Raw genomic sequence first — 15853 nt, 5'->3', positions numbered from 1 at the left:
ACGTGAACTGCCCCCCATTCCAGACAGTGAACTGCACCCCACGTGAACTGCCCCCCATTCCAGACAGTGAACTGCACCCCATTCCAGACACGTGAACTGCCCCCCATTCCAGACAGTGAACTGTACCCCATTCCAGACAGTGAACTGCCCCCCATTCCAGACACGTGAACTGCCCCCCATTCCAGACAGTGAACTGCACCCCACGTGAACTGCCCCCCATTCCAGACAGTGAACTGCACCCCATTCCAGACACGTGAACTGCCCCCCATTCCAGACAGTGAACTGTACCCCATTCCAGACACATGAACTACACCCCATTTCAGCCACGTAACACCCCCTCCTCACCTGTCCTGCGGCCCTGGCCAGCTGTGTGACCTTGAACGAGCTATCTGACCTCTCTGAGCTCCGTTTCCCAGACTGCACCGGGGGGTGACATCAGCCCCCGCTTCTCCAGGCTGCCGTGCGCTCAGTGGCCACGACCGTCACCCCCACCACCCCGGGGCCGTGACCCAAGGAGCGTGAGGTGAAGCCCCATGGGGGCGGCTTTTCCAAAGAACCAGGTACCAGGTGCGAAGGGCTTCGTAACGATTTATTTCCCTAATGAAAACGGAGGACCACTCTGGCCGATCCCTGTGTCCTCACATCCCTGCCTCTATGGGCTGAGTGTCCTCGGTAAGTGCCAGATACATCAACGGGAAAAGGGGAGCTTCCGGGGAAGGGGGGCGGACTGCGGACAATCCATTTTAAAAGAGACTCTCTGTGCTGCAAGAGTTTCCTGAGGAAGCTGAGGGGGCAGGGGCGTGAGAGGGCGAGGTGCTCACAGGGTGGGCCATGTACACGGGTCTGAGGGCTTCGGCTCCCACGGGCGCACCTGGCGGAGGCACTGAGCCGGGCCGGCCCTCTCCGGGGCCAGACCCAGGTGCCTTGGAGCCAGGGCTGGCGTCCCGGTGGGAGGCGAAGCAGGGATGCGGGTGGGGGCCTGGAGGAGGAGGAGGGAGTGAGCGGTGAGGCGCCCTGGCCCACGCAGTCCTGCCCTGGCCCCCGGCGCCTCCCTCCCTGTGTCCGGGCGGGGGAGGGGTTAATGCTATGCCAGCAGGGAGGCCCGGTGGGCACTGAGCTCCCGGCTCAGTGGGGCGGGTGGCGCCGCTCGGCCAGGGCGCCGCGGCCCAGCACCTCCCCGCTGAACTGGTAGGTGAGCTTCTTCTTGACCTTCTTGACCTCGCCCGTCTTGCCGTAGTTGCGCAGGGCGCGGGCCATCTTCTGGTAGGTCATCTTCTTCCGGTTGCCCTTCTGGATGCCCCAGCGGTGCGCCAGCGCCTCCTTGTGCTTGGACGAGAACTGGAAGGTGCCCTTGTCCTTGTCCACCCACCAGATGCTGTCCTTCATGTCCCCGCTGCGCAGCAGGTCCAGCAGGAACTGGTACAGGCGGATCTTCTTCTTGCTGCCTGGGGGGGGGTGGGGGGGGTGGGCGGTCAGCGCCCCAGCACGGGACCCATGTCCACCTCCCAGAAAGGGGCCCCTGGGAGTCCCCTGTGGGGGAGGACAGGATTCGGGGGGGTCCACACAGGAACCAGCTCCCCCACCCTATGCCTGGCACACACACTCCCACTCACACCCGCTCACACACAGCACAGAGATGCACACATCGGTCCACCCCCAGGCACAGAGCAGCTGCGTACACTCAGCTCTCATGCACACATACTCACAGGCACACACACACACAATGTACACATGAACACACACATTGGCAAACGTTCACACACTCAGCTCTGCGGTATGACTGGAGTGGGCATGGGGCACAGATACGGCCAGAATGGGGCCTGGGGCTGGGCCCCCCTACCTGTTTCCCCATGCAGGAGGCCCGGCCCTGGCTCCAGGCCATCGGCCTCTCCATCGGACACCTCCAGGGGGGGACTCTGCCGCTCGCCCTCCTCCTCATCCGTGCTGGGCTGGGCCGGGGACAGGGAGGGGTACTGCAGGCACATGCGGGGCAGGTAAGAGACCTGGAAAGAGAGCTGAGGTCAGGGAGGGATAGTGGGAGCTCGGGCCGCAAGGCTGGGGTCACTGAGTGGGACAAGTGCTGAGGGCGGGAGGTCAGCGGGGGCCAGAAAGATCTGGAAGAAGGCTAGGGACGTTGGAGGTCAATCAGGCTATAGGCAGGGTCCCCACACACCAGGGTGCAGGTCGTGAAGTCCCATCAAGCTGGACCCCCTTTCTTCTCACCCCACGAAGGTGCCATCGGGACAAGCCGTGGCCTGGGTAAGAAGTGGGGGTGAGCCCTAACCGGTTTGGCTCAGTGGATAGAGCATTGGCCTGCAGACTGGGGGGTTCTGGGTTCAATTCCAGTCAAGGGCATGTACTGTACCTTGGTTGCAGGCACATCCCCAGTAGGTGGTGTGCAGGAGGCAGCTGATCGATGTTTCTCTCTCATTGAGGTTTCTAACTCTCTATCCCTCTCCCTTCCTTTCTGTAAAAAAAATCGATAAAATATATATTTTTTTAAAATGAAGCGGGGGTGAAGAGTACCCGAGTGAGTGACGATGAGTGAGTGGAAGGGCAGTGGGGATCAGTGAGGGGTGGTGAAGGGCAGTGGAGGTCACTGACGGGCATTGGGGTTGGTGGGCTGAGGAGGGTCAGTAAACGGGTCAGCGAGGACAGGGAGGGGCCCGGGGGTGGGGGCGGTCAGTGCAGGTCGGCGCTCAGTGACTTGGATGCCAGGTCCCGTGGGGCTGGCGAACGGGAGCTGCAGCCAGTGCGGGCCAGGAAGGCTCTGACGAGGCCGTTGGGGTTGAGTGGGTCGGGGTGTGGTGGGGGGTTATCTGGGCCGCCCGTGGCAGGGAGAGAGGAGAGGGGGGGCGTGGGGTCACGAGGTCAGCCGGAGGGCCAGGAGGAGCCGTTGGGGCTCCGGCCGCCGTTGGTGCCGTGGGGCAGGAAGCCGGGTTGGGTAAGAGCCTGTGTCAGCTTCCTGTGGAGCTGGGCCTCCCCCGGCCGGCGGGGCGCGGGCTCCCGGGCCGGCCTGCGGGCCACACGCACCTGGTGGCCGAGGCCGGCGTGGGCGGGCGCCATGGGCGTGTCCAGCACGTGCATCTGCTCCAGCTCCATGTGGCGGTAGAGCTGCTGCAGCTGCGGGGGCTGCACGCTCTGCAGCTCCGTGAAGTGGTTCTCGGCGAAGCTCTCGAACTCGCTGTGCACGTGGTGCGGGCGGAAGTCCCAGTAGTGGTCTGCGGGGCACAGCCAGGCGGTGGGCCGGCGGGAGAAGGTCAGAATGATTCAAAAAATAAGAATCCCGGCCCGGCCCGGCTGGCTAGCTCAGCCGGTTAGAGCACCCTCCCCAGACCCCAAGGTTGTGGGTTCAATCCCCAGCCAGGGGCACATACTAGAAGCAACCAATGAATTCACAAATAAGTGGAGCAACAGATCAATATTCCCCACCCCACCTCTCTCTCTCTCTCCCTTCCTTTCTCTCTCTAAAAATAATCACTGTCCCTGGCCAATGGGGCTCAGTTGGTTGAACATTGTCCCGTGTACCCAAAGGTAGCTGGTTGGATTCCTGGTCAGGGCACATGCCCAGGTGTGGGTTCAGTCCCTGGTCAGGGTGTGTGTGGGAGGCAACCAATTGATGTCTCTCTCTCACAAATAGATGTTTCTCTCTCACATTGATGTTTCTCTCTCAAAAAAAAAAAAAAAATCAATAAAGAAAATGTTAATCAAAAAAAAAAATGTTAATCAATAAAAAGAATGCCAGGTCTTATGGGGCAATTACAATGGGCCAGGCTGAGCTACAAGTGGCATCAGCCGTCAAACCGCCAGCTTGCTATGTGACAACCCCCTTCACGGATGGGGACCCTGAGGCGGGGAGAGGCCGCACACACAGCGTGCCCGTGGTCACAGCTCCGTCCCCGGCCGAGCCAGGACCCCCGGCTGAGGCGACGTCTGCCTTCTCAGCCACATTCCTACCCTGCCCCCCACACGGCCACGGGGCCACAGGCTTTGCCTCCTGGTTCTGACGTTATCTGCCCTCCGCTGGCTCGCCTCTAAAACGGGGGTGACAGTTGTCAGATTACCACTGAGGTCGCCTTTGTACAAGCCCCAGCTCCCGAGGAGGCCAGGAGGTAAGACCTCCGGTGGGTCCTGAGCTGCCTGGCCGCCCCCAGTCACAGGCACAGCCCTGTCCCACGGCCCAGGGGTGTGACTGCGAAGTCCCAGGCTGGCATTCTTCGCGTACAGAGCCGCTGGGCCCGGGGGCAGCTGCTCTGTTCCTCCGAGGTGACCAGGACCCGGGCTTCCTGGAAACTCCCCCATGGGTGCTTTCAGCCTGCGGTGGGGTGGGCTCGAGGTTGGGGAACAGTCACATGCCCTGTTTGGGGACGCGGGCAGGTCTTCACCGCGGTTCCTCTGGGCACCTTTTCCAGGAACAAAAACTGCCCCGTGTCTGAGGACTTCCTGGGTGCATTTTGGGGTCCAGGAGAAGGCGTGGTGATCGAGCGACAAGAGGGAGCTGAACACAGAGTGTGTGGGAGGCTGGGCTAGGGCAGCGTCTCTGGGACGAGCACAAGGCCCCGCAGGGGGACCGCCACCGGCCCATCTGCGCGTGTGTGTGTGTGTGTGTGTGTGTGTGTGTGTAAGACGCGTGCCCGTCTGCCTCCCTCTTCCTTGTTCTCTCTCGCACAAGCGTGTACCCACTCGCACATCCCCGAGGAATGACATGTGTTGTGGGGGCTCTGTGGGGCTTTGCCACGGGACCCTGAGCCTCTCATTCCCCATGCTAAAAGCAGGAGGCCCACTCACGTGTGAGATCACTCCTCAGTCCAGACTCCCACCTCCATGAGGCCGCATAGCAGAGACGGGGGAACTACATGATCTGGGAGTCAGGCAGCCCTGGGTTCAAATTCTGACTCTGCCATTTGCCACTGTGTGACACGGGTCGGCCCCTGCACCTCCCCCAGCCTCCGTTTCCTCATGACACCCACCTCCTCGGCTTCAGTGAGGATTCAGCGAGGCTGCAGAGTGCTTCGACTAGAAGCTGGCGCAAACACACCTCTATTATTATTACTAGTTACTAGTTTAGTTAGCTGGCACAAGCACACCTCTATTATTATTAATATCGTTACTAGTTTAATTAAAGAGCCCAGATTAGCCCTTCAGCAAAAGGCAAATAAATGCTTTCACATGTATGTGTTTCCTCCTCGCCTCTGCTCCTGTCTCCTTAGTCAGTGGCCCTGAGAAACAGTTTTAGGGGCCCCGCTGTCATGCTCCCCCAGAGGCTGGAGCGGGGCCCCAGCACAACCCAGGGTGGCAGTGACTGCTTTCACTCAGCTCTGCATTCCCAGTGCCTCTGGCCGGGAGTTGGCGAGATCCAGAAACTCCCCCTGTGCTGGCTCTGTCCTCAGAGACAGGCCCTTTGATGAGTTTGGGGTTTAGTGAGCAGACTTGGGTTCTCCTTTAACTGCACATCCACCCTCTGGCCCCACTCCCGGCCCTCCCTACTTCTGCCTTCTGCCGCCCGAGTTGAAGATGGGGCAATTACCACGGGCATCAAGGGCAGCTATTATCCCAAAACAGAAAATGACTAGTGTTGATGAGGATGTGGAGAAACTGGAACACTTGTGCACCACTGGTGGGAATGTGAAATTCCTCATGGAATGCCCCATCGATCCTGCCCGCCAACCCCCGCCCTCACACCCACTCCACGTGGGGACCGAGGGACCCTGAGTACATCCAGGGAGTGGGGGAGGGCCCTGGCTGCTCTCTCCCTCCCACTCCCACCTCTGTTCTAGCTCCACCGGAGGCCATGGGCTCGCGCTGGGGGTCCCAGCCTGAGGCCGGCCTTTCCCAAAGCAGGTCACAGTCGACCTTCATCCAAACCCCCGTGTGTGACTCTGCGGGACTGCACTCTACCACTCCATCATACAGTCTCTGAGGAGCAAGACTGCTAATGGACCCTCTAGGTAAGGCCCATGGGGACAGACTTTACGACTGCCTCTTACCCACCTGCTGGTCTACCATCACCCACCCCTCCACCATCCATTCTTCATCCACTCATTGTCCAACCATTAACTACCCGTGATCCATCCACCTCCAAACATCCATCCATCTGTCATTCGATATTCATGAATCCATCCATTCATCCCTCTATCATCCATCCCGTCAGCAATAGCCCATTCATCTACATCTTTCATTTCCTCCCTCTCAACTGGCTCCCAATCTGGGACCAAAGTCCTATCCACACATCCCTATTTTTACTCAGGCCTTTGGTTTCACTAATACCTGTAAGTAACCAAGACACACAAACACACACACACAAAGGAAATTTAAAACAACCCCACTCACAAAAAACTCAAGCCTGGGTGTCATTTAGTTGACCTTATCTCCCCAGAAGAGAAATCCCAGCCTGAAGCCAGGGCTCCCCCAGGGAGCAGAAGTAAGAACAAGACAGAGGAGGGAGATGAGGAATCAAGAAACATCCTCAGTACGTCACCGATCACTGGGCTCCTGAAGGCCAGCCTCCTGCAAATTCTTCAGGATGGCTTAGAATAGAGAGCTCCAGGCCTCATGGTACTTGTTACTCTCTCCCTGGGATCTTAGTTATTGGGCTTTAGTCATCTCCCTTGTTGCAAAGACAAATCTGGAAGGACCTGAGTTGTGTTCACCCCACAGCACCTAGCAATATGCTTGAGATTGAAAGATGCTTACATACAGTTATTGGATGGGTAAGTCAGTTGGAGATGGATGGAGGGTTTGGCAGGTAGAGGGAAGGACTATTGGAAAGGTGGAGGAGTGGATGATTAAATCGATGCATGGATAAACAAGTTGATGGTTAGTACTTGGAGAGAGTATATGGGAAGATGGATGGATGGATGGATGGATGGATGGATGGATGGAGAGAAGGAGTCATACTTTGGAACTCTATTTCCTTTACCAATCCCACCACAAATAGCAAATCCTAGCAAACCCAGTAGGGCAGCTATTATCCCAAAACAGAAAATGACCAGTGTTGGTGAGGATGTGGAGAAACTGGAACACTTGTAGCATTGCTGGTGGGAATGTGGAATGACACAGCCACTGTGGAAAACAGTATGATGGTTCCTCAAAAAGATAAAAATACAATCACCACGTGATCCAGAAATTCCACTTCCGAGTATGACTCCAAAAGGCCTTGGAAGCAGGGGTTGGAGGAGATATTTGTACGCCCATGTTCACAGCAGCATTGTTCACAATAACCCAGGTGCCCAACGACAGGGGAATAGATAAACAAAACGCAGTATATACAGACGGCGGAATAGTATTCAGCCCTGAAAAGGAAAGAAATCCTGACACTGGCTGCAACATGGACACTGAGGACGTTGTGCTGAATGAAATAAGCCAGACAGGAGAGGAGAAATACTGTATGATTTCACTCGTGTGTGGTACCTAATGTAGAGAAACAGACAGTAGACTGGTGGTTACCAAGGGCTGAGGGGAGCGGGAAACGGGGAGCTAGCGTTTAATGGGGGCAGAGTTCCAGTCTTACGAGATGGAAGAGCTGCGGAGATGGGTGATGGCGGTCACCCAGCAATGTGTGTGTGTGAGGTGCTGCTGAACGGCACACTTCAATGTGGTCATGATGACACATTTTCTATGATGTGTATTTCACCACAATTAAAAAATAATCGTAACAAACAGCAAATTCTAGGAGTCCCACCTTCAAAAATCTATCTTGAATCTATCCACTCCTGCCTGTCTCTGCAGCCAGCACCCTCGTCCGAGGCCCCGTCACCTCCTGCCTGGATTATTCCCTTAACCAGTCTCTCCGCAGGAGGAACAGACCCTCAACTAGTTCTTTAACATCGAACCAGGATTGGCAGCTCAGTTTCCTGCCTGAACCTGCCACCTCTCCATTTACTCTCCACACAGCAGCCAAAGAAATCTTTTTAAAAGCTTACTCAATAGATCCACTAGATATTGGGAGAAGACACTATAAACTTCCAAACACAACTAAATAAAATAAAATAAAATAAAATAAACAAACAATAGATTACATTCAAAAAAAGAAGATGTGGAAAGACTTCCGGCTTCCTAAGAAAAGTCTGGTAACCAGAAGACAGTAGAGAAATGCTTTCAAATTTCATATATATATATATATTTTTTTTTTTTTAATTGATTTCAGAGAGGAAGGGAGAGAGAGATAGAAACGTCAATGATGAGAGAATCATTGATTGGCTGCCTCCTGCATGCCCCCTACTGGGGGTGGGGGGATCCGCACTCACAACCTGGGCATGTGCCCTTGGCTGGAATCGAACCCGGGACCATTTCATCCACAGGCCAACTCTCTATCCTCAGAGCCAAACTGGCTAGAGCACACTTTCACATTTCTAAGGAGAAAAAGACGATGTTTAACCCAGATTTCTATACACAGCCTCGCTGCCATTCATCAAGGGAAAGCATAGATTAAAGCACGAGGTAAAACAAATAACCACAAAACCTTACCCACACCCTTTTCAGGAAACTGTACTGATAAGATGAACAAATCCTTACAGTATAATACTCATCGTTCTAATCATTTTAGGTACAATCACTCAATCTTCACAACAATCCCGTGAGGTAGAAGAGAAGGTTGAGGCACAGAGAGGTGAATCGTCCTGCCCAGGGTCACCCCAGATAGTGATGGAGGGGTGGGGTGTGCCCCCCAGCAGCCTAGTCCCAGGAGGAGGGCCTTCTCTCCTCGCCACACTGCCCCTGGGAAACGAGGGGGTGAGCACATACAGGTAAAGTACTCCAGGTGGCTCAGCTGTCACAGTCACACGGTCATAATAATGGAAAATTCAGATGCATTTAACAAAAGTTACCGCACAGGGAAGGGCAAATACTGTATGATCTCACTTATACATGGAATCTTAAAAAAAAAAAAAAAAAAAAAAAATACACCACAAAACTCGCCCTTCCTGCTTTGACTCAAAGGATAGAGTGTCGACCTGCGGACTAAAGGGTCCCAGGTTCAATTCCAGTCAGAGGCACATGCCTGGGTTGCGGGCTCAATCCCCAGTAGGGGACGTACAGGAGGCAGCTGATCAATGGTTCTCTCTTGTCATTGATGTTTCTATCTCTCTCCCTCTTCCTTCCTCTCTGAAATTAATAAAAATATATTATTAAAAAAAAACAAAGCACATAACGCATAGAAACAGAGATCAGATTTGTGGTTGCCAGAGGCAGGGGATGGAGTGGTGGGTGGGGAATTGACGGAGGGTGGTCAAAGGCATGCATTTCCAGGTATAAGATAAATAAGTCCTGGGACACCACTTACAACAAGATGACAGTATGGCATGTTTGAAAGTTGCTAGAAGTTCTCATCACAAGAAAAAAGAAAATTTGGTGACTATAGAAGATGATGGATGCTAATTAAACTCGTGGTAGTCAAGTTTATAAATACATAAATAATGTATATACATAAGTATGCATCAGGTCAGTATGCTGTATACCTTAATGTAGACAGTGTTGTATATCAATCCTATCTAGTAAAAGAGTAATGTGCAAATTGACTGTACCTCTGCTACCCCCACCAGCCACGCCCACCAGCCAATCAGGAGCAAATATGCAAATTAACCCAACCAAGATGGCTGCAGCCACAGAGAGAACAGGAGGGAGGCTTGGGTTTCCCAGGCAATGAAAGAAGCCAAGCTTTCCGCACACCCTGACCTGGCTTGGCCTCCATTTAAGGCTACAAAATTTCAATTATAAAAGATAAATAAATCCCAGATACCTCAGCTTGGGTCACCAGGGGGCCGGCAGGCCCCTCACCCAGGCCGCCCATGCCCCAAGGGAACCCCACCCTGATCTGGGACACCCTTCAGGGCAAACCAGCTGGCCCCCCACCCATGCACCAGGCCTCTATCCTCTCTAATAAAAGAGTAATATGCAGATTGACCGTTACTCCAACACACAAGATGGCTGCCACCATGTGGTCAAAGATCCTGCTCCCATTCAGACACAAGATGGCCACCACAAGATGGCCAGCAGGGGAGGGCAGTTGGGAGAAACCAGGCCTGAAAGGGAGGGCAGTTGGGGGCGATCAAGCCTGCAGGGGAGGGCAGTTAGGGGTGACCAGGCCCACAGGGGAGAGCAGTTAGGGGCAAACGGGCTGGCAAGGGAGCAGTTAGGCATCAATCTGGCTGGCAAGGGAGTGGTTAGGAGGTGATCAGGCTGGCAGGCAGAAGCAGTTAGGGGCAATCAGGACGGAAGGCAGGTGAGCAGTTGGGAGCCAGCAGTCCTGGATTATGAGAGGGGTGTCCGACTGCCCACCAGGATCGGGTCTTAATGGACAATCGGACGTCCCTCGAGGGGTCCAGATTGGAGAGGGTGCAGGCTGGACTGAGGCACACACACCCCCATGCACGAATTTCATGCACCAGACCTCTAATTAATTAATAAAACTAGAAAAAAAGAAAAAAAGTTGCCATATACTTACCTTGGTATGTGTGGAGAAGTGTGTGAGTGTGTGTGTATTGTGAATGACTAGAAAGCCAACTTCTCAACTTTTATAGTACAGGTTCAAGCTAGATTCAGCTCCACCTAACATATAGATTATTCTTTATCTATCTCTGATATGCTATGGATGTCAAGAAGAAATGTCTATAAGTTGAAGTAAAAAAAAAATGGTACATAGCAAAGCTGTGTGATAGCACAATTTCATTTTTGAAAGAGTAGACGCCACACAGGTATAGCAAATATTTACAGACATACAGAATTATATATGTAGAATAAAATTTCTTGAGTATAGACTGAGGATGCTATCCGTGGGGAGTAAGGTTGGAAAGAAAGAAATATTTTACTTGCTTTACTGTTAGAGTTTTCATTTTTTCTTTTTTTAGATTTTTGCGGTAATTGTTACTTTAATAATTCAAAAGTTAAATTTATTTAGAATTTCACCAAACACACACACACAAGGTTATTCAGATCACATCATTTTCCTGCTCAGAACCTCCAATAGCTGTTATTGTTTGTAGGATAAAATTCAAACTCCCACCCTGGCGCTCAGGCCCTGAGCAGACTGCCCACTGCGGACCCTGCCTACTTTTGACCTCCAACCCCACCCCGTCCTTTACCCAGGACGCCCAGCCCCCACCTGCCTTCTCTTCACTCGGGTGTCACTCCACAGTCACTGCCTGGGGGCCCCTCTGACCTCCCATGTTACAGTAGCCCCCCCACATAGACGTGCCACGTGGCATTGCTCTGCTTTTCATGGAATTTAGGATTACATGTCCGCTTATCTGCCAGTTCACTGTCTCCCTCGCTGGAAGACAGCGCCATGGGGGGAGCGGCCGTGTCTCTCTTATGCCCTTGGAGCCTCCAGATCCTAGAACAGTGCCTGGTGCCTGGTGCGTAATCAGAGGCTATTGGTGGGTGTGTGGACAGGGGGGTGGGACAATAAGTGTTGTCTGTCTGTCTGTCTGTCTGGTTGGTTGATCTGCCCCAGGGCCCTCTGCCTCCCGATCTCCAGCTGCGTTGGGGGTCGGGGGAGACGCAGCAAAGCTAGCCCTCCGTGTCCTGAAAGTTTCCCGGGCCTGGGACTCAGTACATATATTACTGCATCACCTCGTCTAATCGCTGCACCTCGGTGCGGTGTTTCATGCTCCCAGTTTTGTAAATGAGGAAACAGGGCTCAGAGGGATGCAGTCACTATTTCCAAGGTTACTGCTGAGTGATGGGCCCGGGACTGGACTCGGGCCTGCCCGGTGCCTTTCCACTAAGCCTCACTGCCCGACACCCAGACCAAGGAGCGGGCAGGAACTGGGGGAGGCTGCGGGTCGTCTCTGCTCTTGAGCCTTCAGACAAGAACTTCCCGCAGGCGTTAGGAAGGCCGGATCAGAGCCTGGAGGAGTGGGGACGGGGGCACGTGGGGACGTGGAGGAGTCTCTGAAGACAGGGGGCCTCCGTGACCCACACAGGGTGCGCAGGCATCTAACCGGGGGTCCCTACCTAAGATAAAGAATCAGGCTAGGCGCTGAGCCAGGTAAGAACGTTTTCTCTAAAGCACTCCTTCCATCAGCCCGCCCCAGGCCTAGCTCCTTTCTCAATATATGAACAACACCCCCATATTCCATATTAAAGGAGGGGAAACTGAGGCTTCGGTAGACCCAAAGGAAATGCCCCCAAACCCGGTGAAACTGAGACGGTGATGAGGCCCGAGGCAAAAGGGTGGGTAATGCTGGAAGCAGCCCCAGGCAGCCCTGAGCTAGCCTGCGCCCGAGGCGTCCTGCAGCTGGCAGCCACCAGGGGGCGCTCAAGCCCAGACCCGATCCTGGCTGGGGCGTTGTATGAAGGAGACGTTCTCTAAATTGCCTGGCTTTCCCACGGGGAGGCTGCGTTTCTTACAGAATTACAAATAAGTTTAAAAGGATGAAGGGGGATGTTTTAAAACCTTTCCAGCCCTGGGGCTCTGAACGAAGCCTGTGTGTCCCCTGAAGTGGCCTTGAGACGCATCCACCTCCTCCTCCCCACACGTGGCTTCCAGGGACGGTCTGTCTAAGAGTTTCCAGGTGTGGGTTCGGGTGAGCTGTTCACCGGGTTTGGCATCGGATCTGAGAGCCCTGAGTAAAGACTGGCCGCGTGGGGCACCCCTGGGTGTGGCTATCAGGGCAGGACTGCCTTCGATGTGCCTGCAGAATGGAGCTCCCCGTGTGACTGGCCCCCAGGTGGCCTTCCCGTGTGAGACCTTGCTCAGCTGTGACACCCAGTGGGCCTCTCCCTCTGGGGCTGCACACAGACATCCTGGTGTCTGGCATGCCCGGGTCTCAGAACCCCAATGAGGACCCGTTAACTAGGATACGTCACCTTTGGTTCAGGGGTGTCCCCCTCAATAAGCCAAGACGCCTGGCTCTCCCCCCCTAAATTTGCTCCAGTATCAAGGCTGGGCCTTGGGGAGGAGGGGGCAGGTCCATCCTGACAGAAGGACATCCTAGCCCAGGCTCCATTCTCACCCCATCCCGGCAACGGGCAGGGGGGCTTCAGCCCCTGCTGAATAAGGGGACCCTCAGAGGCTCCTTTAGCCCAGCAGTTGTTGAATTGGGGTTATTCGGTCCCTCAGGGAACATCCCACAACGTGTGGGGACACATTGGTTGCCCTGACTGGTGGTCCTGCTGGTATCTATGGGTAGAAGCGAGGGACACCACTAACCATCCCACCTCGGACAGGACAGGCCTCACAACAGAGCATTATCTGGCCCCTACTGCCAACGGGAGTTAAGAAATGCTGCTAGCTACACACAGCAGGGCGTGGGACTGCACCCACAGCTCAGGGTGAGAGGGTGACAAGAACAGAGGACCAGGGAGAAACGGGGGGGGAGGGGAGCGTGGAAGAGCAGACAGACCTGGGTTCCCCTGGCCAGCTGTGCGGCCTTGTCCAGCTCACTGAGCCTCCTGAGCCTGTTTCCTCGTTTGTAAAAAGGCCACAGGATTGGACGAGGAGGTAAACGTGGAAGAAGCTGGCCTCGGGCCTCGGCACCGAGGATGCTCAGTAGAAGCAGGCTGGGTGTGGGTGTGGGTGGGGAGTGGGGGTTTTAGGAACTAGCATGGTCCAGTTCTCAGAATTCCAAAGAGGTCCTGGGAGCCATTTCTCCTTTTTCCTCTCTCCAGACTCCAGGAGTCACTCAGGCGCCCAGGCGGGCTGGGGAAGAGGGGCGGGGCCCGTACTCACCACTGTGGCTCTCGCCATCGCTGCTGAGATAGGGGTAATATTCATGCGTTTGGTGCTGGTACAGCTCCGTGTCATAGGAAACCAGGTCTTCCGATGGCTGCTGGGAAAGGAGGGTGTCAGGATCAGACCGGTGGGGAGACCCCCGCCAGGTTTGCAGCCCCCGGTGTGCAGGGTCCACGCCGTCCTCCCAGAATGAGCAGCTGCACCGGCCTCTCTCTGCTTGGCCTGGGGGAGGCCACAGGGAGGGGGAGCAGGGACCCAGGAGTGGCAGGGACCCTGGAGGTCAGAGGTCAAAAGAGGACAAACGCTGATGGGAGAGGAATGCCTCCCTGCACCCCCAGCCCCTCCTCTTCACAAGCGCCACACACTCACACCCACACCCCCACTCACACCCGCACCCACACTCACACTCACACTCACAGTCACAGCCGCACTCGCACCCACACCCGCACTCACACTCACACCCGCACTCACAATCACATCTGCACTCACACTCACAGTCACACCCACACCCACACCCACACCCGCACTCACACCCACACCCCCACTCACACCCGCACCCACACTCACAGTCACAGCCGCACTCACACCCACACCCGCACTCACACTCACATCTGCACTCACACTCACACTCACAGTCACACCCACACCCACACCTGCACTCACACCCACACCCCCACTCACACCCGCACACCCACACTCACACTCACATTCACACTCACACCAGCACTCACACTTGCACTCACACTCACACCCACACTCACAGTCACACACCCATACCCACACCCATACTCACACCCGCACTCACACCCACACTCACACCCGCACTCACACTCACACTCGTATTCACACTCACACTCACACTCGCACTCAGACTCACACCTGCACTCACACTCACAGTCACGCTCACATCCACACCCACACTCACACTCACACCCACACTCACACCCACACTCGCACTCACAATCACACCCACGTGCCCCAGTCCCACAGACCCGCCCTCTCCTGTTAACACTGGTGCACCTACAGCCCCCAAACATACAAGGAATCCCTATGACACTCACACACAGGTCCCCTCGCCCTCGCCCTCACACTCACTCTGAAGGTCCACTCACAGTCACACGCACTTGTGGTCATGCACACGCATACACACTTACACTCACCCTGGAGGCCTACACAGTCACCGGATTCACACACACAGCCACACGCTTGCCTTCAAGCACCTTAAACTCATCTCCGTACCTATGTCCTCCCACGATCACTCACATTCCGCTGCACACTCGTCCTCACCACACACGCTGGTCCTCCTCCAGCGCCCACAGCCCCGGCCAACCCCGTCCCCTCACTGCCCGAGCCCAGGCCCGGCAGCCTGCTCAGGGCCACCGAGGTCTCCAGCGGCCGCCCACCTGATGGACTTCACAGTCTCACCCAGGCAGGCCCTGGGCCACGGGATGGCCAACCCTGATCCTCTCACGGCCCCTCATCCATGCTCCCCGACACCCTCTCTGGGATCCTCCTTCCCCTCCTTCTCTCCCCCCCCCCGCCCCTCCCTCTCACTCCTCCTCCACCATCTCCCCCCCTTACTGGCACAGGCACAGGGACATGCACACCCAGCCTTCCCAGCAGTCACCAGGCCTCTCCCCACCCTGCAGCGTGTGCCCAGGATTACACAACAGTTACTCTGGCCTCAGGGCTGCCTTGGGGGCCCGCCTCCCCTCCCAGGGGCACTCAGTAGCCCAGGATGGGGAGAGGGCGGGAGGTTAGGTGTGAGAGTTCGAGATGTGCCTCCAGCCCCTCCGTCTGGAGTTTAGGGATTGGAGTTCAAGGGTCAGAGACAGGGTGGCCAAGCCCCTGAGCCTATCACCTTCTTGGGACAGAGCTGACTCTTCCAGGGACCACCTCCATCCTCCCCTGCCTCCCCCCCACCCCCTTGGTCCCAGGGGGGAGGGTGGGACAGGGCCAGGACGGGGGGCTAGCCGGCTGGTGCTGCCAGGCCAGGCCGAGTGAGGAGCCGGGAGCCCAGCACTGGGTCTTCAGGCCCCACAGCCGGGCAGCGGGGTGTCAGGGCTGTGGTGGCCCTGGGGTGGGCGGCTGGGGTAGGCGAGGGAAGGGAGCTGCCTCGGGGCCGGGAAAGCTGAGTCAGGGGGGCAGGCCCTGCCAAGCCCTTCCTCGGGCTCCCCTCCC

General features: G+C 55.8%; 1 protein-coding gene across 3 annotated transcripts in view; it reads right to left on the bottom strand.

The window, feature by feature from the left end:
* Nucleotides 1-568: 568 nt before the first annotated feature.
* SPI1 (Spi-1 proto-oncogene) overlaps nt 569-15853 on the bottom strand; it is a 31028-nt gene continuing 15743 nt past the window's right edge. For 2 of the 3 annotated variants that reach the window (XM_084895046.1, XM_084895047.1), the window contains 4 exons: nt 13670-13766; nt 3034-3221; nt 1841-2003; nt 569-1445 (listed from right to left, as the gene is read on the bottom strand). In XM_084895046.1, the coding sequence (XP_084751172.1) occupies nt 1126-1445; nt 1841-2003; nt 3034-3221; nt 13670-13766 (768 nt within the window). In that variant the 3' untranslated portion in view covers nt 569-1125. Of the gene's footprint in view, nt 1446-1840; nt 2004-3033; nt 3222-13669; nt 13770-15853 lie in introns of all 3 variants that reach the window. The other variant, XM_084895048.1, reaches the window with a different exon arrangement.

The sequence above is a fragment of the Pipistrellus hanaki genome (genome assembly GCF_964339955.1).
Source record: "Pipistrellus hanaki genome assembly, chromosome: 9".
Lineage (NCBI taxonomy): Eukaryota > Metazoa > Chordata > Mammalia > Chiroptera > Vespertilionidae > Pipistrellus > Pipistrellus hanaki.
Note: the sequence above shows the minus strand (reverse complement) of the source record. Positions and strands in the feature narration are given on the sequence as shown.